The 23983-nt window shown below is 36.6% G+C and overlaps 1 protein-coding gene across 5 annotated transcripts in view; it reads right to left on the bottom strand.

The window, feature by feature from the left end:
* The window catches only part of unc-13-4A (BAI1 associated protein 3), a 123163-nt gene that overhangs the window by 68338 nt on the left and 30842 nt on the right, over positions 1-23983 (bottom strand). For all 5 annotated transcript variants that reach the window (XM_033339184.2, XM_033339186.2, XM_033339187.2 and 2 more), the window contains exons 2-3: positions 8637-9254; positions 6036-6283 (exon numbers count right to left, since the gene is read on the bottom strand). In XM_033339184.2, the coding sequence (XP_033195075.1) occupies positions 6036-6283; positions 8637-8834 (446 nt within the window). In that variant the 5' untranslated portion in view covers positions 8835-9254. The remainder of the gene's footprint in view (positions 1-6035; positions 6284-8636; positions 9255-23983) is intronic.

Genomic DNA, 23983 nt, shown 5'->3' with positions numbered 1-23983 from the left:
GATGCAGTCTGACAGGCGGCGATGAAGCCAATATCGGCGGAATAAATTGGAATCGTGAGCAGGCTCTCGATATTTCTTTCGAAATCCGCCGGAAGCCATCGATGGCGACGCTGTCGTCGATGAAATCGCGAACAACGCGGCCACTGATAAATCAAACGTCTGCTCGGCAGCGACAATGTCGACATCGAAATGGTAAATACAACGTGGAAGAGACGGGGAGAAATCTTTGCTAACGAGAAAACAAAGCTACCAGCGACGAAGACGATAGAGACGTTGTCGTCTCTTGTATCGGTTCGACGATCGTCGTCTCGTTGCTCGCTCAGCTGCGTTCCAATTTGCCCTTCGGTTTAATTAAGAAATCAACAAGATTGCACGAGGATTCGTAGGAGATAATTCGAAAGTTTCGCTCGAAGCGTATAATTGACCTTTTCCTATCTCTTTTTATTTCTTGTTAGTTTACTTCCAACCTTCTGTTGGGGACTTATTATTTGGTTCTTGTTTGTAGATGAGGTTTGCGTTAGTTGACGTGACTTCGCCGTGTTTTTAGGTATTAACGGTCAGATTGATATCTCGGTCAAGCGTCTAAGGCTGTATTGTCGTGATTAAGAGGAAAGCGGAAATAGTTTATCTAATAATGAAAATCAACGATATGTCAGAACGTTCCAATGTTTGCTCATCCTTCGAAACAAAATTCAATGTTTTATTGAACGCCTTTGTAAGTAAGGGGAAACACTCGCTCTGTTGTCTTTAATGGAACATAAATACCAATGTCCAATTACGTAGAGAAAAGAAACATTATCCTACTTTGAATATTCTTTGAAATCACAGCAGAAAACTCTAATAAAAAGTTACTAACTGGTGATACAAAGAAAATATTAAACTTATCTTGCACGTTATTAAGCTTAATATTCTTCTGCACAGACGCTTGCCATAATAATAACAAAAATAAAAATCACCTATTCCCTCGCCTCTATAACTGTTTTCGTATGCAAATTCGGTAAACCCCGTCGAAAAGTACAGGTCAGGCAAACTTTCGTTTTATCGAAATTCATATTGCAATTTCAAGTTTTATTCCACGGCGACGTTGTATGTTGCCCAGTTTCGACAGACATCGCGAATTTCTCTATATTTGCATCGGTCGAATGGCCGCCAGTCCTCGTTGGATACGCATCTCGAACATCGCAAGGACGAAAGTGCATACCGGCGCGTTCTCTCCAGAAATATTTCATGTAACCCAGGACTGGCAACTTCGACCAGCGACGTGTCCTCTCGATTTTGCCGTTACGGTTGTACATCGGGGCGAATCAGTCGCACAAAGAATCTTCTTCGGCGTTTTTCAACTTCCTTCCTCTGTTTTTACGGGAAACGCGGAGAAACGCGGAGTAGCTCGCCTGTCATTCTTTGTTTCTGTTACTTCGAAAGCAATCCCCTAATCGAGTTACTTCTCAATAATTCTACGCGATCCGAAAGTTAGAAACCTGTGTATCGTTTTATTAGATTTCACCTCATTTTGTTGTTTATCCTGCTATAGTTATTACATCGCGGATTTTTACAGATATTACAGGACGTACGTAATACGATGAAATAATAAAGCGAAGTATTTGTGTCATGATACCTAAAGGATGAAACGAGTCTTTATTTTCCCTTTTTTTCTTAGCGAGAAAAGATGTAAATTATTACGTCGAATGCAGTGAAAAAGATTATATCTGCTAGAATATTTTACTCGAACCTTCAAATTAGAGCTGTCGCAAAATAGAGCTACGATGGCGAATGTCGATTAAACAGTGATCGAAGAAAAACGGAGGTGAAAGAGTGTACAAATAAACAAATTTATCAAATCTACGAAAATTTCTAAAGGCGATAAAATCTCTAGTCGAAAATGACGAATGACGATGAAAAAGCTGAAAGTCTCCGGCGTAAATGACGTGCCAGAATTAACGGAATTTCGTCTTTTAGTTTTATTGGAAATCTTCCACCGGTAATTACGACATCTATCGTTTCAACTCTAACGAGGTTTAAGTTTTATTTCTATCTCGCAGTCTAGTCGATGTAATTTGATTATTATATAATTGTATATACCAAACAATTGGTTTACAACTACGACTATTAGTTTACAATTAGGATGTACGTTCTTTCGTTCCTGATGAAAGTGAACGAATCTAATTACCCGCGATTTTTACGAACAAAGCAATTGTAACTTCGATTCTGAAGAATTGAAACAGGTAAGTAAAATGGCTTGAAGCAGTACATTTAGATAGTCCGTGGTAAGGTTTGTGCGAGCACAGAACCAAAAATACGCGATAGAAATCTTGAATTTTCGTTTTGCGTTTTACTTGCGATCAATCGTTGCGTAAGAGAAACCCATAAATCATACGAACGATGGTGTACATTTATTTAAGAATTTAATGGAGATCTTTCTCCTACAGTATAGGATTGTTCGACTGTGCATTAATTCTCTTTAGGGTCGTGTATTAATGTCACTTTTCCAGTGATTTGTGATGTGGGAATTTAATTTCGAATTTTTGTTCGTAAATTTCAAATAAACCAGATTTTTTCGCCTATTCGTAGTAGTGTTCGACACTTATTATTATTGTTATTACTACAAATATGATAATGCATTATATAAATACTGTGAAATATAATTATTATATCTTTTCGATATTTTTAATATTTTAATGTAGCGATAATTATTAAAATTAGAATATGTGTTGTCAAAAGGTGAAAATTTCAGAAATTTCATGAAATAATTGATGCATTCGGAATAAAGTTCGAGATTTTGGTAGCAGGTGCAGCAATGATGTTTTCGAAATGGTATGAAATCTTCTTCGAGATGTCAGATATTTTAGAATTAAATCGAGCATCGGGAAGCTTTGAATTCACGGATTATGATCCCGCGATAGAGAGATATATCGAGTAAACTGAAGCTTCGGGCACTCGAAAGTAACCTAGTTACCTTCGACTATACTCTAATCGGCGGAAGTTTATCGAGTATAAATTATTTAAATAGCCCAGTAACTTTGTTGTACGCAATTTAAGAATTTCCTAGCTCGTGTACATAGATCGTTTATTAGAAAAAGCGATAATACTTAAAATTAATAAAAAAAAATACTATCCTTCGATCGACTTTAAGAGATAAAAAGATATTTTGCGATAAAAAAGGAAGATATTAAACAGCATAGTTCGATACAAATATTTTCCTACTAAAAGTTTTAATTACATTTTATCCTTAGAAAATAGAAAGTAAATACATTTAAATAAATTTCAAGCTTTTGATAGCAAACAGATCGCATATTATACGACACATCGGACGATCAAATACGTTCGTCTAATATTTAAAATACCGTAAACGCGTCCTTTTTGTCCTTATTTTTAAATTTTGTCCTTATTAAAATATTTTCATCGATAGCTCGCTTTCTCGTACAAATCGTAAATTGCTCTCCAACAAGCTCGATTATAAACGTTCGATTACACACGATTAGGACGCGATAGCTCTTTAGGAACTTGATTTCATCGACGTTCGATGCTCGATCTCGAAGATGCCCCATCTGCTTCCTCGGAACTCATTAAAATCTCTCGTGCACATTGTCCACTTGTCATCGAAATCGATGATTGGATTTGATTCTCCTTTGCCACTCTTCCTCCTCTACGTTCTACCAATTAATTCGTTCTTCGTAGTTATCGCATAAAATCTCACGTATATATATATCGTTAAAAACTGGTGGATGGAAACGTCGATACTTTTCTGTCAAACGATAGCCCGATAATTTGTTCTTAGGGACTGTCCATTGTTAACTAAATAGAAAATGTGTTTGCCTGTTAAAACGGGTACTACACAAATTTCCGAATATTCTTTAAATTTATACGTTTGTAGAATCGTGCTGTTCGCTAACAGTCAGAATGAATGATTTACGCAAAGTTAAGGTGACATGTACGTCAGCTGTTAAGAGACATACGTGTGTTTGACCATAAGCTGTCCTATTTCACTTAAAGTGGTTTACCTTACTTTTCTTTGCTCTTTGTTTAAACCAGTGATCATGTGTTGTTACTTATGGTTGTTCCTTCTATGTACATACATCGTGCTTGAAGAAAAAATTGTCTCAAATAAATACCTTCGATTCTTTCAATTATCAACGATTCAATGAAATCTTTAATCCAAATGTATATTTTAATCCTTTTAAACGCTTTAAACCCAATAATACGTGTTTTTCTTTTTTATCGATTAATTATCGTTCAATTTATTACTGGCAAAAAATATGACACTCAACGTTCTTATTTCTAATAAAACTACCAAAGATCGTAATACTTTTAAAAGTGATCGATCAAATCGTCGTGATGTGATCATTTTCAAAAAAGCGAGGGAAGAATAAACGAATTGTTTTTAGCCACGTGCTCGAACGTTACATTTTTTGTTAATCCTAGAAACTTCCTGTTGTTGTCTATTTGTTTCTAGCTCCGATCAAAATATTTGCTCGGCAAATATTTGTTGCCGAATGTTGGAACTCGACGCCATCGTGGTGGCTGATTCGTTCGTTAAAAATTGATAATCCCGAAACATCGCACCTATGAAACGCCTCTCCGAACAAAAACTCATATTCTCGAGTAACCGGCGAAAAAGGGGGATCGAATAAAATAAATGCGAACAAAAGCATATAAAAAGAAAGGAATTATCGTGGGAGCGAATGAATCCCATAACATAAGGACAACAATGTACGTGCATGAATATGCAAGTGAAATATTCATGAAGGTTCCGCGATGCGAAAATCCCACATAAAAATGGATTTATTAACCATTACACAGACGATATTTCAACGTGTAAATGTTTCGTCGCGATTGCACACATATTTGTTTAACGATCGACGAGACTCGAGATTTACGAACGTTTCTTTCCAGTTATCTACTTTCGTTCAGCGATTTTATCGTTTCGAAAGCGGAGAACAATAATTTTGACGTTATCGCAGCGTGTACTAAGTTGAAACACTGGCAAATATCATTCGTGAATTCTGCTTTCGGATTCCTGCGCAGCGTAGGTATGTGGTATACCATTCGTCGTCATTTCAGTTAATTAAAGTGACCTTAGGCAAACAGGATTAGTATGGCTAATTGGAAAGCTTAGTAGAACTTAGGGACAGACAGATTAGACTATCAATACGTAGTTTGTAACAGAAGCATACAGCTCTCTGGCGAATCCTTCCTTGGGATTAATTGCTACGCGTTAAAATTAATAAAGTTTCTCCTATTACCCATGCTTTCAAAATGAAAGATTGCGACATACGCGACAGTTAATATCGACTGGCTTGTTTAATATGAAATATTAAAATGTTTCTTTTAACTCGCTGAAATTATAAACTGTTTCATCAACAGGAATTTCACGTCGATCTTCTCGCAGCACGACAGGAAATGAAGGTAAAGTGAAACTTCAAAGCCTTCGCGCAACTTTGATTTCACTTTGCAATACCTTCGTTATATTATTCTTCTATCGTTTGCTCATACGTTACAATCTACCAACGTCTTTTTAACGTTTTATAAAAAAAATCTTTCATCAAGAGCGTAAAATGTAAAAACAGAAAATCTATGGATGTTCGTATACCGAAGCGTGTGAAAGATACGTGCGGAAGTTCAACCTGTTTTACCTTCACTGAGAACGAGAAGCTTATGTTACACATTTTTTTTCTCTTAATTATCTAATTGTATTACTGTAACTAACTTCGTTTAAGTCTATCTCCTAATTACTAATTCAGGTCGAAGATTGCCTTTCGCAATAAAAAGCCTTAAATTCAACAACGTATACGTTAGCAACAAAATCCTCACGTTCATCTGTTCGTAATAAAAGCTTGCGTTGAAACGAACTTGCAAAATCATTTCTCCGCTCTACGATTCCTTCGTCATGCACGATCTTCTACCAATCGCAACTCCTCCAACATTCTCCGAAAAAACCGTTTATCCATTCGAGTGGTAAGTACTGCGCTTTAAGAGACCTCGGAAACATGCCAATCGCGTCAAATACCTTGCAGATCTATTGGAAAGGGTCTACTTACCCGGAAGTGGCTTGTATGTCGACTTCCGGCCAGGAGGGTCTCCTCCGGCAGAACTTCAAAGGCGGTCGATCGCCGGAACCGGTGCTCCTTCGAAAAGAGCCAGCCCTGCGGGGCGACGTGCTGCCCGATGCGCTTCCGGCGGCGGGGTGCACTGTCAGGCCAGGGGCGGAAGTGCACTCGAGGGTCCGTCTGCGCGCCGACAACGACCGCCCATGAGAACTCGTCGCCGCTCCCGGTGGAGGCACCACCTGAATCAGCGAACAGAGATCGAGGTGTAATTAGTCGTCGACTCGGCTGCCTTTAACGTAGAAATTACGAGCGAACTGTGTTTATCCGTCTCCAAGGACAAGATAGTCGATGCGATGATCGTTCTATGTGTCTTTATCTAGTTTCTGGATATCAATGGGAGATGATATTGAGAAAAACGAAGTTCAAGTGTGTACCGTTTAACAACGGAAGCTTCAGACTTGGCACTGACAGATTCAACGTTTGCAGCGACGATAGTTCTGCAAACGTTAAATAGGCAGACTATGTATCTGTAGTCTGAGCTTTAGATGGCTAACAAATTCATTTACAGCCTGCGAAAGATTCTTTATCGCTATATTTATAGGTACTGGGTCGGAAATTCGTCGAAAGCGAGATTAGAATATGTTCGTATGTTCATCGAGACATTTCGAACGAAGCGGAACGAGTAAACAGAGAATTGCGCGACAATCGCGTGCCTGGTTGTTTCTCGAGTCTTTTTATGAAGCTTGTGTGGACGATGTGGTTTATGGAGTTGGGAAAGATGTGGTTTGCGTGCGGCAAGGATAATCGAGTGGAAATTAGGTGGTTTAAACATTATAGTTGCATATTGTGGAAAGGTTAATGTAGTTTATATATGGGACGGATGGATATATTATTGAAGGTAAAATTTTGATGTAACGAGTATTTAAAATTGGATGTTGGAATATTGTACAAGGTACTCTGGACGAGTAAAGTGAGTCCGTTATTTAGATTGCAGATAGCAAATATTGTCACGACGCGAAATTAACTTTCTCTAAGTAGTTTGTGCCTTATTTTTCATTTTATAATCTGACTATCTTTAGAGCGTATTAAATATTGCAATTATCTTAATGAGATTCAAGAAGATTTATTAATTAATTTAGGTACGAAAGGTAAATGGAGAAACGATGTATCGTGATCAAATATTTTTTCTTTTATGACGTCGGTAAAGATATGAGGGGGAAAAGAGCGTAAAAAGGTTAGAGAAATCAAGTAGATAGAGAGAACGATGAGCGTTAAAGTAGGCGGTAAATGAAATCGGTATACATAAATAACAATGATGCCACCGTAATAAATTTCGATGCAGTGTGCTAGTAAAGACTTTGTTTGATCCTCTGGAAATATAAGTGAAATGGAATTATACTTTGATAGTTTGACATAACTGTCGTCAATTATACCTTTCGCGAAGAGACCACGTGTCCCTAACATCGCGATTATTTCTTCACATACGAATACGCATTTGGTTCGTACCTCGCGATTTGAATAATGCATAAAAAAAGCAAAAGTTTGCCCGTAAACCTCTCTCCGTTCGATTACACTCTACCATATTTCCACCTGACTCGGTCATTCGGAAGCACAGCGCTTATTAAAAGTTTTGACGTCCTCGTTTTTCCAACGAGGCCGCATTAGATGACAAGGGTACAAGTACAAAGTCAACTGCCCGACACGTTTATGATTCTCGCTCGATCAGACCGATGAACATGTAATCTACCCGATTGCCTCTGAAGGATACAAGGTGACAAAGAATGGTCTGAAATTAAAGATTCCTTGAACTCGAATAATTGCGAGAAAAGCGAATAAAGTCGCTAAGAAATTTTCTCATAATTATTATTCTAATTGTAGAATAATTGTTATGTGATTCTATCGCTCTACAGAACTATGCTATCTAGGGTTGATTAATATTTAATCGTTATCGAATGGTCAGTTCGCACAAAAGTCAGGTACAATATTATTGACATGTATCGAACGTTTATTATATATCATACGATCGTATCAACTTTGTAGATATAACGATGCAACCAAGAATATTCTCTTATGAGAATTTTGAATTTTCATATTCACATGCTTGTGTCTGTACGTATATAGCGCAATAAAGCGAAGAATTTCGTTTCAAAAAAATTCCAATCAAGAAATTTCTCTTAAGAATTTCAACTTATAAGAATTCTAAAGATCTGCGTGAGTTTTAGTTTCCCTAGACATAATCTATCACAGAAAATAATTCTTTCGTATTCTTTCATCGAAACCTCTGATACCTTTGAAACGAGCTTTAACTTTTCAAAATATCTCAATACAAGATTTTTTACCGAAGCAGTGGCTACAAAAAGTATCGGCACACCGTTGTATTTATTATATCGTTTAAACGTACTAATTAATCAGATCTTATACTAAATTTCATACCATGTAGAAACGAAACCACGAAAATGAAATGTACTACCTGATAACAAAACGCTTGATTGGAAAATAATTTTTCTAGGCACTGTATTTGCAAGATCTCCGTTCTCCAATTTCTTATTCTCCAATTTCTTGCAGTATAAAGTTCTCAAATGAATTTCTCACCTTAGGATAGCCATGAGGAGTGGATTGCTGCGCGGTGGAGTTGGTGTTTGTCGTGCCCGTGACGCTTCCGGTGGAGCCGCTTCTTCCTGACGCGCTGGTCGCGGAGTCCTCGCGGCTGAACGAGAACCTCTTCGGGCTGAGGCTCAAATTCGCGACGCTGTCGCTCACGTACTGTTGCAACGAGTTAAAGAAGCTCATTGTTGATACGCGTGGAAAAAAATCAGCTTGGCTCTAGAGTCTAAACGAAACACTGACGCGTGAGAATCAGGGCAATTGTCATCGTTTTCCTTCTGGCACGTCCGTGTTCCCGATCAACGGCTTCAGGGCGTTCAGGACGTTTAGTTCGCGGTAACTTTGCACGCATCGATCTCCAAGCGACACACGCTGGATTGGCTCGGTGATATGGGGAGGAAAGCACCTCGACCTCGGCAACTTTCACGGTTCTTTGCGTCACGATATCGATTCTGCCCCACAGCCATTTGCAATATCGTTGCTTTCTTCTTTGCGATCGCTGCGGTTCCTCGAGCGCCGAACTTAAGTCATCGTCCAACGACCGATCCTTTAACGCGTTCCTATCGATGAGCTACGTGTCTTATTTCCGTACTGGATCCGTCGCATCTGAAAGAAAAATACGAAGACTAAAGAAATCTCACGAATTTTTGTATGGGTAATCTTCTTGTCGCGCGAAAATTCGTGCGTGTTACGTGAGAATAGAATTTTATTAATTGAAGGATATCAAAAAGTAACACTTATACGGTATAAAATTTGACGTTTCAAAAAATAGGAACGAGGTCTCATGTTTTTAATAGTATACCAGCATGAAATTTTAATTCAGAATACCGGTACAAATAAAATTAATATATAATAAATAAAATAGGAATGCAATGATATACATGTAACTGTAATACTAAAGATTGGCAAGAATTTTGAAATTCAATAATTTTCATGTACATTGTTTCATAAAAGCGCTTCGATTTTCTCTCGTCGAATGAGGGGATAATTTCCATTGGTTGATATCTTTTCAATAACTTGCCGAGACCACGCTGTACAAAAATGACGATGTTCATATAATAGAATAGGAACGTTATATTCGGACTACTTGTGTCACAGATTTTTTTATGTAAATTTAAAATTGCATTGCTATCGTTCGATCTAGCGTAATAAATCAAGAATAGTCTTAATTATCTTAAGCTGTCTTAATTATTGCATCGACTGAAACGTAGGTATGTCGATTAGAACTAATCTTCGATCCTACAAATTAAGCTTAAAGTTACAATTCAAATGAAACGTTATTACAAAGACTGCAGTGGATAAAAATCTATGGCGAGTGGGTGACTCGATGCGATAAAGTAAGAGATTAACTGTTCTACATACGCGTACGTTAAAACCGCAATATAACTTCCGCTTAATTCTGAAAGCAAGGAGATAGTTAACGATGTGGTTTCTATATATTGTAAAGCAAGTTATTATCTCGTAGCTTAACAGCAATTTGTAGTTGTTCTCTTAGTTCACTGGTTCACTCTTTCTTACTTATTTACATAGTTCAAATTCAATATCGATTATATCTGCTTACGTAAGACATCGTTTTTCTCGCGATCGTATATCGATGATCGTCAAATTTCGCCGTTTTCGTTCAATTCGTTCGATCGACTCAAAACGTGCAATTTTGTTATTGACATCTACAGAGATTGCGAAACGAGTGTTCGCAGTCTGAAGAAGGCTTTTCGAAGCGATAAATCGCGTCTTTGTCTTACTTCGTACCACGTTGACGAATTGGCGACACTTCGAAATGTCGGAAATATTATTAGAAAGTTGCTGGATAATAGGGACGGTGAATGTGCTTTTAGAGGTTTGGACAAATGAAATGGCAACCCGTTACATTTCCGTTGCGGTTTCGTCGATATACGTGAACGCAATGACGGTGAATCTGGTAAACATCGATCGTTAGTTATGGCTATCGAACGATGACTCGATCGAATGGTGGTCGTAAACATTTTATGAGAGAAAATGAATCGTTCGATGAACATTGTATATCGAGAATTCGAATTATTGCTTAGAATTATTTCAAAGTTAGTTTTGATAATCGGCACAGAATTTGCCATTATTAATGACGTTCGAAAGCTAATGAATATCGAGGAAACGTCGGAATATAAAAACAATTAAACAAGAAAGCTTAAACAAAAGTTTGAATTAATAATAATTTGAATTATTTCTTTGTAAATTTTCTTTGTAATTCTGTTTCGTCCCGTTTCGTTCTTACAATGAAAAATAAATGATAAATTTAAAGGGCGAAGGAGTTTGTAACTTTTTTTTAGAAAATACCGACTATCGTACCATTTTTCAAAGTTTTCGTGTCTATTTAATTTGTCAAACCTTGACACGAACGAACTGTGAGTTTCGAAACGTTACACGGTTACGCGAGAAACAGAATTTCATTAATTGGGTTGGTCAATAAATCGATTTTCTATGTCAGTATTGAGGCGAAATGAAAAATGACAAATTTTGACATGCAGCTAGATCATAATTTGTTCCGATAGAAATAAGACGAGAAGAAAAAGAACGCTCGTTTTAAACGCAGGAAATATTTTATTACGCAGCAATGGGGAACTATATGATTATAGAATATTTACTATACGTATACGCGTATACGTGGATCAATACATTCTTGCAATTATTGTGAAACTGCAGTTCTCCGTTACGGGGCTGATTAAATGAATTTCACTTCGAACGAATTGAAATTTATCGGAATTCAAACAACGAACATTTGAATGCCTGCTTTTTCATTTGCGAGGACGCGTTATGCTTCTTGTGAAAAGTGGCGAAATATAGAGTCTATAGCACTGAAGAGTGCTACAGGTTCCACATTATGATCTTACGTTCATTCGTATAATGTCATTAAATTTCAATATTCTTATTACAAGTCTCTTGATGATATCGCAGCAAAGCTTGGGATGAAGTGTCGAATATCGAATTGTAAGTATTAAAGAGGATATGTTAGAATATTATTTCAGATATAGATATTAACAATCTGGATAAATAGAAATAGAAATAGAAATAGAAAACTTTGAAAGCAATCTGGAAAAATATTACGAGTTTCTATGATCAAATGGAAAATAATACGCTTTTAAAATGTCACAAATACAATTACTCCCGTAACAAATACTAGATCAAAGGAACTTTAAGTGAAAATCTCTGTGATAAAAATCAAATTTCAAGCGTTTGCATCTTTCGGAAAAAGATAACGTTATTTATCAAAACGTAGCCAATAAATCTCTTTCTCTCCCTCTCTCTTTGCTAACATTGTCCCACCGATGCGACGTTAAAACCTACATAGAAAAAGGATATTGCAAGTTCAGTTACTTCACTGATTAATCGTTTAATTTAATTTTCTCGCAGCTCCTTATTTCTCAGCTTATTAAAAACAGAAATTGAATTAATTAACATTTTTTTAATTTTCAGATGAAACGTTCCCCGGCGTTTATATCAGTCTATACATCTATCGAGTTAGTAGCTTACTTTTTGACTTAAAAAAAGACTGAAATGAAACTGATTAAAGTTTCATCGATGTTTAAAAAATCTTATCCGATCTATTTGTTATATAACATTCTATACATTCGTTAGAACGTTATTTATACAAGTTAACAACTTTTGATTATAGCTTTTTCAAACGTATCTTCATTACTCTCGTTGGTGGTTTGGCGCACGTTACGCGCGAAATTCGCTGAACAATTTCGCAAATACATCGAGAGATGAAATCCACGAGCGTTCCACGAGTGCTTCTTGTGGCGTGTCGCAATCCTGTCGACGCTCCACGACCGCGATTAATTAACCCCTTAATCGATACTGCTTCGAGATCGTCTACGATGTCGCCGCACCCCATGGATATTAGTTTCTTGGGATTTTCCGAGGCTAACAAAGGAGCTTCCCTTGACAACAACTTGCGTTAAAATTAAGTCGTCATTGGAAACTCCTTGGATATCGTTGCACTCGAGTATCGATGAATAATTATAGCTTATCTCGAGCAATTTATTTTTTAAATGACTGGACGAAAGAAATGTATGCATCCGTTTTTGAACTTGGACATTTGTAAATTTAAAAGAGAACGTTGCGTGATACACGCGGCCCTGATCAAAACTTTTAGCAGCGAAAACATAATATTTATAACGTCTATAATATAAAATTTATAAAAAGTCTCTAAGATTCATTAATATAAAATGTTTAATTCCAGCAAGGAATAAAATTATGTTGAGAAAATCTTTGTAATCAAGTAAGTAAATGAGTCAATATTTTGCGAAAAGGCACGAAACTCCCGAAGATTGCAAAACTTTATGGAAATTTCAGTAATTTCAAATGTTGTAGAATTTCTAGCAGTCTTGACAAACACATTCAAAACCATGGAGGCCTTTGGACTTTAAGGATTCGTGGAACTTTAATAACTCCAAAGATCAAAATTTCGAGAAGTTCAGGGACTATAAAGTACTTAAGGATCCCAAGAAGTTGTAGAATCTTGATGAACTCTAAAATTTATGAAATTTCTATGTCACATTAGGTTTCTTCGATCTAAATTCATCCTTGTCACGCGGAAGGGAACTAAGATTTTTAAGACCAAATCCTGTAGACCTTAAATCCTCGCATCGATATTATCAGGTTTAAGTATTAGGTGCAAAAACTGTGGTACGTACATCGCAAACGCTAATTTCTTTATAGATTTTCCAGTACCTAATTGTTATTATTCTTGGTAGTTCGGTGCTTCTGAAATTCCAATATTCAAGATACCACACACTCACTGCGAGACTAAGTTAAAACGCGTTTGCAATCTCGAGATCGAGACATCCAATTTGAACTGTTGTAATCTCGTGGTATTTTCACCGAATCACTGTAAGATTGTGACATCTCGGTTCTTTAATAACTGAAGTAATAAAACTGATTAAGCCAACTTTTGTCGATTAACTGCGCCGATCTAAATATACGATGTCGTGAACGACTATAATCTCAACGGAATTTTGTAAATTTTTCATAATATTGGAACAAAGGTTGACAAAATCGTTTATACGATTTCATATTATAATATAAGACAAAACTGAAGATACAACAAACAAAAATTCTCTTCCTTTGACATCAGCAGGAAATTAAATTTGCTTCTAAACTTGTGTTTTTCGGCTGTGAAAAATTACCTGAACTGTTTGTCTCACGACGGATTCAAACAAACGGGTCTTGTACTGTATACACACGTCACGATATTCATCGATGTAACTCCTAAACGATAACGTTCAATTTATGTTTAAAAACTACTGCGTTTCGATACACGATATTTCGCTTTTTCTATACTTTTTTCGTAAAATATATATCCACGCAATAGTTATCGATTGTTACGAATCTATTGTACTACAACCCCTTCTGCCCCTTTTACAACGAAAAATGTTACTCGTTCGATGCGTGCATCAGTCGTCAGCAATTCGTGCCGGAGAAACGAACGTCCGGTCGATGCGGAACTGAGTTTAACGAGTTTCGCTACGATCTACAAAATATGGTAACAGAAAGAAAAAAGCATTCTACTTTGTCTTTCATTAGCCGGAAGAAAAAGGCGTGTTCCCACAGGGATTAGGGAAACTTTGAACGAATCCGTAGACAGTGAGCGAAACAAACGACGAAATGTAATTTGTTTATCATTGAGTAGGATACAAACTTTAACGGAACCAACTTCATTAAAACTTTCTCCGATGATTCTCATATACAGTTAAGTCGCGTTAATAAGCACCAACGAGAGATTTAGATCTCTGGAATGGAAACCAGAGACATTATCGTGTTCCATCCCTGACAAGTTAACAATTTGTTACTTTATTGTGGTGCATATACGCATCAATAATTACTGGAGCATAAAACGGATCGATATTTCATAACGATTGTTAAAGATACATCTGGGATGTAGAGTTATCCGACAATGTATCGTTGTAGGTAGTTACACCCAAAGTTAGTTTTCTAGGTTATTCGTTATACCTTTCATACGCTTTAAAATAATCGATACACGTAATTGTGATTTTATAGGAAAAGAAAGACTCAAAGAGTAGAATGCGATACTTCGTAACAATTCGCGTTAAATTCTATTTACTTCGAAGAAAAGTAAGAAATCATTAAATTAAATTTATTAGAATCGAGCGGAGTTAATATCATATATCGGTGTAAAGATTGCGCAATTAGATTCGTTTCGTTCGAACGAAAGTACACGAAGAGATAAAGTTTGGTGCAGAAACACATCGCTGTCGGGTCTGTTTATTATCGATCCACATCTATAATTCAAACATTTGTCAGGACTTTTTTACTAGCGATCAACATCATATTTTTCGAGTTTACGTCAATTTTTATACAATTCGTGTTACTCGAGCTGTCCGATTTTCGGATGAATTCGTTTTAGGTCTTCGAATGGTATTAAATAAAACTCGAGTGACGTTCTATGAAATTGTACATCGTTCGAACGACGTGTTCGCTATCGAACGCTTAAACGCTTAAATAAAATATTCATGCACACATACGTTTACAGTATCCATACACGCGTAATATGCACACATTTAAACCTGTTAATGCGTTTACTTTAAAAAGAATATCGGTCAAATAAATAGAAGATAGTGCAATAAAAAGTAGGAATATTTTGTCAATTCGATAAGTAGAACGCCGCGGTAAAAGAGTAATTTTATAATTAACGATAAAAATAACAATATTTCCAGTTGGTTTCCTACTCGGTGACCATTTGCTTTGTCAATGCGATATGAATTCTAATTATTGCTAAATTCCCTTTATATATACACGTCGGAGATGAAAGGAAAACCGGAGCCTTCCCTTTGCAATTTTGGGAAAGTCCTCTAATGCCTTAGCCTAGATTTTATCATAGCTGTAATTAAGCAATTGTTGTCATTCAATCTGATTGTAATTGTTCGAGATTTGTGATAGCGAGATTGGGCTCGAGGTGACGACTGGCCGCCGAACGTAGCCACGGTCACGGGATAGACGTTTTGCCTGACGGAGGTGTGGAGTGGTTGTATGATTCTCCCTAGAAATGTGGTTGTGGCGGCATACGGCCTCAAGAACGGGCCTAGTCGCATGGGATTGTACCTCGGAGGTGTCGATATAATGGGACACACGTTGTATTAATAATCAAACTCCAGGCAGAAATTGCTTAGCAACGGCGATTGGAACATTCTCGATGCTTCCAACAAGCATATAACAAACAAATGCAATCGCCTTGGAGAGTGACACGTCGAGCAGTTTCACCGAGCGTCCCAGTAATCGTATTTTGTGCCTAAAATTATTCTACGCATAGTAAAGAGTTATCCCGTTGACCGTGGATTCGTTTGAACCAAGAACATTGTTAATAGCGTTCATTAAACTCATTATTCGTTAAACTTATTATTCGTTAAACTCAATATTCATTATACTTTGTAAAAGTCTTGTATATACGTGTAAATATAATCTCTGCTTCGTAAAACGATGGCTAATCCAAACGAAGAATTGTTACGCGCCCTAAATTCTAATGTTAACCCTACATACATATATGTATCTACATTAGTCAGGCGAAAAAGAAAAAAGAAGGAAGAAAAGGAGAAAAATATGGTAGGATTTCGGAACATCGTCGTGTCGAGCAAAGATAATAAGATTGCAAAGATAATTGCTTTCGAGACAGTTTCACAGAGCCATCGATGAAAATGGCGTTTTCGCCGACACGGCGCCCATCCCTTCCGATCCCCATCGTTTCTTTCTTTTCGCGATATCCTAAAACAATAATTGCCCCGGGAGCTCGTTTCCTGCCAAGTGTATCCTGCCGTGAGTTTTACAAATTTATCACACAACAGGGAACGCTAAACAAGAAGAAGAGAAAAAGGGACAGGAAACGATCTCTGGGGTAGATTAAAAGCTCTTTCCTCCGATACAATTCCGTTTGTATATATCCAGTTTTTCTCCATCGTAATTCCGGTTAAAAACGTAACGTATTAGGTGACTGTTATTGGTTTTGATGTATTTTCAAAAAAGTAAATGTTCAAAAAATACGGTGGAATTAAATGAATATTTGGAGTAACAAATTTAAAAAGTCGACCTGAGTACATGCAGATAATTATTCATTAAATTTGTAGCATCGCTGGACACTGTTTAATGTTTGTATATAATATTTGTTGGAAAATGAATACTCGATCGGCACTGTACAACGTTCGTTTGTAACGTATCTTTATTCTCTAAGCAACGAATCGTATTCGGAACTGACTTATCCTACTAGCCTACTAATTACATTAAGCTGAAATGCATCAAACAGTGACGAAGAGATTGCGTGGTGGAGTTAATACCGATGTAATCCTATTTTGTCTAATTCCGCTACAAATCATTTGTCCAGATGCTGTGTCGAAATTATCGGCCCCCGCTTAATAAATCGTGCGATGTAATGAACGAGTCGTTTGTTTTCTGGACAGGGACGTAATTGGCGTTTCAATACGATACAAATTCATCAGCTCGAAGTCGATGACCTTGCATTAAGTAAGAACAATGAGGAAGCCAAAAAAGGAATTAGCCTGTCAACTATTCAATTTATACTTGCTTAATTCTGCTAATAATTTTCATTATTATCTAGATATTTATATTCTCGAAATTCCAATTCTATTAACACAATCTTTTAATCAAATATGCTAACGACGAAATATTTTAAAAAAATCGGTGAAGGTAACTAACGTTAATCTACCGTAACCGTCTTATCCTAAGTCCCTCTTCAAAGAGAACGCTACGAGAATGCTACTCAATCGCAATTAATAACTCGAAATCACATAATGGAAACGTTGTTTCTAAAGATTCTGGTTTCACATTGGAGTAGACGAGCATATCTTTCGGTGGAAAGATCGTAAGAAACTAACTCGGTGATTTCGTTGTATCTCTGACAAAAGCTTCGTTTTTCTATTATTAACAAATATTATTTTACTATTACGAGATAAATGTCTTCCTAAGCTTCCACCTGCACATAAATAAATGAAAACGAGCACTCGCAGGTGTCACGAAGGTTATAGAAAATTGTTCTAGATATGCAACTGGAAGGTGAAAGAAGACTACGTAGAAGCAAGAGTAATATTAACGAAACAATTGAAAGCGTTGTTTCCGCAGTACGACAACCGGAAATTTCATGGACTGAAAAAGAAGCCGAATAACCAGTGACCGTAAAGCTTCTTTGCAGGGTCTTGAGCGAATCTCACTTTCTCGTCTTTGAGCAGGCTCGATGCTTCGAACAATTTTAACTTTTTCCTTCTCGCATCCTCTCGCTTCTCCAGAGGCTCCATCGATCATTTGCTGCCCGACACGCTAAATAAATCGTATCGCAAATCGCGATACTCGCGAAGGTGTTTTATTTACTACTGTAGTTGTACACTTTGTGTCTACGGATTGGCCATTAAAGATTCACGATGTTAAGGCCGTGACGATACTCGAACGTTAATATTTAAATTTTGTACTGATTTTGGCAAGCAAGTATTTTAAAAGGACGTCTAAAATAAAACTAAAACGAGAAATCGCGCAATGTCGTCTAATAATAGATTAATAAATCATTCAATAAGAGTCTTTTCATATTTTGTTTAGATTTGAGACATTTTTAATGTTAGAGAAATACATTGGATCGAGAATGACTGAAAAAACGTAGCAGGTTGAGAGAGTTGCGATTTGTAACCTGATTTGTTCGATTTTGAGTAACATCGGTGTTTGTAAATGATCGAATGCTCAAAATTTGATCAGACGTTTGATTTCATTTTATTCGTAATTATTTTAACGTAACATGTCTATCGTCGTAGAATATGTAATTTTTTATTTTCCTAAGAAAGAAGAGTAACAAGATCCTTGAACTTTAGCTTCGTGTTACGAAATATTCTCTTTGTATTACGAATATTCTGATTTTCAGCGGGTGTATTTGAAAATTTAAGATATGTAGAATACGGAAACATCTATATGGAATATATTAAGCGGTTAAGTAAGCTTTCTACTACGAATTTTTATAGTAACGAAGGAATACGGTATAATAGAGATTACGTATAAAATTATTTTAAAAAGGAAATTGAATCGACCAGGATGTCACGATTTATCGAATGAATTTCAGAGCTTCAATTCGCAGAAAATTTCCTATGATTATATGTAACGTTAAATGCATAGTCATCGAAAATAACACATGACGTCATAAAATATACGCGGCTCGTACACATCAATTAATTTCGATATTTATAATAGCGGCCGTACGGGCTTTACGTAATTTTCTACTAAAACCGATCCGAGCTGACAAGCGAAATGCATTAAATAACATTCATTAAGGCCAGTCTTCGCACGCCTGTCGAAAATGCGCAGCTACGAATAATTGATTTGCACCGTTTGACTCGTTTAGGAAAAAAAGGAAAACGTCGGCGATATTTGAACACGTTATTGATTCGATCTTATCGATATCGAATAAATCCAAGATATCTGCTACGAAAAGTGCCTATGTAGAGACATTGTAACGATTATATTACGATTCTTGTAATCGAAAAAATATCTTTGATGCGAAGCAAACGTTTCAGAATGTATTTATTTATTTAATTATTTACGCGATAAACCCTTCGAAACAAAAATATATAATGTAAGGGAAAAATATACGTACGTATATGTACAGAAAAGAAGAAAAAAGATAAAGAAAAGAAAGATAGACACAGAAATTCAAAAACTGTGCATATTATAACAAAAACAAATTAAGATAGATCGCGTGTACGATCAGCAACGAATTAAACGTTTACGTCACTTCTGCGACGAACACACCGAGCGAAACCGATATTCGAATACATTTGAATGTATCGAATATCCAAGCGACAGCGGAGATGGCACCAACCAATTTTCCCTGTTTCGCGTTCGCTGCTTCCAATTAATCTCTTTTCCAAACGATTTCGAACCGGCAATCGCCACGAAAAATCTACAAATTCGTATATTTCAAATTTCAACGTGGAAATACGACGTATATTATTAACCGGCAGCACTAGGAACTGTTCCAAATTATCTCGTCGAAACTCTGTTACACGTTCTCTGAATCATCGATTATTAGATCGTAAAAATTCCTACGCATAATTCGCAATTAATTCGTCAAGTCAGTTGCGGACTTAATTAACACGTGCTCGGTGGACGCGGTGAATTTTGCACAACTGGCACGAGAGTAGAACGACTTTCGAATCGAGACAAACCGTCTTCCGTCACGATCACTCTCGAATCTTGGCAAATTAACATTTGCTTTCCAGACCTCCCTATGATAACTTTCCATCTTCGAAGCTTGCGACGTTACGTTAAGATTTCAAGATTAATGAGATCGGCCAAATATTAATATAGCTTTATGAAATTATTGCGTAAAACGAGGTATATTGAGTGTAAAATCTGTTGTATTTAGTGCTACGTTGAATATGTTAATGAAGTTAACGTGCATAAATATACATGCATAAACATAACATAAACATGGCATAAATACACCATAAATCTAGCAAATATAATGCATAAATTCATAAATAAGGAATATAATACAAAATAGAAAAGTACATAGCTAAAAAGTAAAGAGTGGATAATATGTGAACGGTGGAAGTACAAATGAAAGGATGAGAAGAAAGAAAAGAAATCGTTCGAAAATTTGAAGATTCAAAAGGTTAAAGATCAGAGAAGTTGAACATTTGAATATCGCAAGATCTGCGCGTACGATTTTACGAGTATTATACGTTATTAGAGTGACTAAATCGAATAAGTATTCGTTGCTTCTACAAATGAATTCTAAGATTTGGAATAAACAATTATCAGTTTTATTCGAACGAGGAATCACGTTAGAAATTGCGAAAATATTCAAAATTATTCAGATTGAACATTTATGGAAATAATATCGGATTCCAGCCACGGTATATCGGATCTGAACCAATAAAAAAACGGAGGATCGAGATTCTGATTTATAATATAATCTTTTCGTACGTAAAGTAAGAAAAATATCTCGATTTTTCTAAAAAAAAAAAAAACTGCCCAGAAATTCTTTGACTGTATACAGAATATTAGCAGCGTTACTAAATTACCAAATTATTCTAGCAGGAAATGAAAATCGCGTCGTCGAATTAATTATACGTTTATACTACTGCCAATTTTGTGGGGCTAATTAGAAGCTATCTCACTGTTGATGCGAATAATTAATCAGTGACAGCGTACCAGTTATGACAGTTGTTTAGTGCTAATCATTATTTAGGTCAAACTATGACTCTGTTTGTACGTAGAATATGATGATCAAATTCGTTAAAGCGAGACCTCGTTTCTTGCTTTAGCTTCTTTCGTTGTTCTCGTTACTGGAGTAAAACCGGTACTTTAACGAGTATTTGTATCAACTGACTCTTTATCGCTTCGATAATTATTCGTTCAAAGACGAAAATAATATTGCCCCTAATACTAAATGGATTAGAATACTAAATGAGGCCATTTTTCAACGCAGTAACGAGCAACGCTAACGGCAAAATTTCTTCGTAATAAATCATCCACCGTTTCTTAAGTCAACTTCTTCAAACTTAAAATAGCTCTGTCTACTTTCCATATACATCTATCGCTGCATCGAAATCGCCATACAATTACCAGATATAAATCATTTACGACGTAATTTGTAATATTTATCAAGCGAAACTACCCACCAATTATCGACGTGGTCTGATATTCTTTTTGCCATATCTAAAATCGAAATTACACGTTCAGCGTTATTCCAACTTTACTGCAGTAAATTTATCTTCCGCTCAAATGCCAGTCGTTCGATGCATTAAACATTCTACAATTTCGTGTAAAATACACCGCCAACGGTCGTGTAATATTTACTGTGAAATAAAAATTCAGGATAGGCTACACACCACGATAATTGTGCTCACTCGGTGAAAATTCAACTTTCGCAGTAATTGTCCCAGTAATTTCGCTGGTGGAATCGATATTTTTTGCCCAGCAAACTTTTAACTACGGACGCCGCTTAAACCGGTCGTTGTTCCCGCACTTTATAACCTGCTCTCTCTTCCACCTCCCCTCTCCGGCATCCTCCCCTCGTCCATGGCACAAGGAAGTCAATTCCATTAGAAACTCGCATCTCCGACAGAAGTACTACCTATTTTATCCGTATCTTTACGAGATGCCGAAAAATCTTTACGCGCCGCTACACAGCGCCAAACATTCTGGCACATTTGCGTTTTGAATCGTGTCCAAGATCGTGATCGAGCTAAGAAGGGACAACGCGTAGCCGAAAATAATGCCCTCCTTCAGTGTCGGCTTTTTTTTCAGCGGAAGAAGAGTGGCCGGATAATGAAACAATGGAGAAATTTGCAAGATCGACGAGGGTTGAGCAACAGTTGTATATAGGAGTTTACGAGGGTGGTTTAAAACGTGCTGATAAATTTGTAGCAGTTTTCCGAGTTATCCGAGCACCGTAGGTGTGGAAGAAATGAAATTTACTGTTAAATAGGTTGGGTTGAATAAATTTCGCGATATCGACTGGATATTGTTGTATAATATCGTTGAAGGGAGCGTTATGCTGATCTTGCGTTAACGCGATATTTGATTTGTAATCATTTTTGGGAAATTTAAATTATCGAGTTCTTTGTATCGTCGCGGCTCCGATAGGGAATCCTACGGATTTACTTAGTACCGTTTTTCTTTCAAGTAGATCCTGTAACATCGTGAAATTTATAAAGTCCGAGCCGTCGAACTTTTGTTTTGCGTTATTTTCTTTCCTCTGTAGCGTGTAGCAAGCTTCTATGAAATAATTATTATTCCAACAACTCGATAAAACAATTCGTAAGCTGTTTAATTTACGTTTTCCAACGATATCACGTTTATTCAAATTTTACGCTGCTTATTATTTCGTTGCTTCATCCTTAATAAATGAATAAGATTAAGCAACAGCGAGAAAACTGCGCGAAATATATCCTAACTACGATAAACAATTTTTTAATTCCATTGCATTGTACTCTACCGTATAACGATACTTCGCCACGTATTTTTTCAAGGATTAACAAAAATCGTGAGACTGTTTAGATTGCTTCAAACAATTTAGCGAAAGAGAATTTCAAAATTCTCGGGTAACGCTTCCAAGCAACTCGCGATCTATATCGTTAAATCCCTAAACGATCGAATTTTCCGCTGTCTGGTTAACGTTTATGATAAACGCCAAAATGCAATTGGTTATAATTCCTGTCGAATATTCGTTTCTCTCCTTTGACATAGGCGACGTGTGAAATATTACCGCAGAAAAATTGCTGAAAAGTCCTAATATGAAGGTGTGGCGGGGCGACGCATCATTAATGATTGGCCTTATTCATCCAGGAAATTACATTCTGCAGGAACATTTTGTTGCACCTCGACGGGACACGTGTCAATGTGATACACGTACCGAACCGGACCGCTGAAACCGAGTTATTTCGCTCGATTGCTCGTACCGTTACGCACTGCATTGCAGGCCCGTGTTTCACCCACGCGTCGCCATTTTTATCAACTTTTTCTCTTCGCTAAATATTCTCTGCTTTATAGCCTGATTCATATTTTCCATCGACAAAAAATGCCTGCGGGCTTCGCGTGCTACGCGAATCCTTTTTCGCGTATGCTCGTGCACGTGATACGTTTCTTAACCTTTTCAGCTCGGTGTTGCGCCATACGCAATAATCGTACCTTAAAAATTATCGATTATAGTGGTATTCACACACGATTGTATTTATTATTACGTACGAATCAATTACGGCCAAGTATATTAAATTTTGTACTTAATTTAATAAAAACTTGATACTACGAAAATGAGAAATGCTTTATCGAGAAATAAGGACATTTGTAAATATCTTTTATAATCGCTCTAACTAACCGATAAATACATTTATTCTCGTAAAAATTGGCTTCTTTTAATAAGTTGTTTCCCTCGGAAAAAGATGTCCCTGTTACTAAAGATTAATTTATCTATTAACTTGTCTATCGATAAAAATATATTTCCCCAAAGCCTAAAAAAGATTCGACTGTAAAAGAATTAACGTTATAACGTTATTGGATCTAGGTAAGTACTGAGGATAAAACGTACAGAAATAGATGTGGGCGTGTTGCGTTTTCATTGGATCGTTTGTTTGCAATGTGGAAACAACGGGGTATAAAGGGTAAAGGGGACTGGAGACAGGGGCGAGTTGATAAATGATTTTGGTAGAAACGTACGTGAAACTGGAAGCTAACCAAACGTTGTTAATTGGTCCGAACTTGTCTCGATTCTATATATACCGTTTGTGTGTGCTGTTTGTCATATCGTACCTGTGACATCTGGCGTTGAATTTTTATCGATATGGAACACCAAT

Source organism: Bombus vancouverensis, chromosome 1 (assembly GCF_051014615.1).
Source record: "Bombus vancouverensis nearcticus chromosome 1, iyBomVanc1_principal, whole genome shotgun sequence".
Lineage (NCBI taxonomy): Eukaryota > Metazoa > Arthropoda > Insecta > Hymenoptera > Apidae > Bombus > Bombus vancouverensis.
This window is presented reverse-complemented; position numbering and strand designations above follow the sequence as displayed.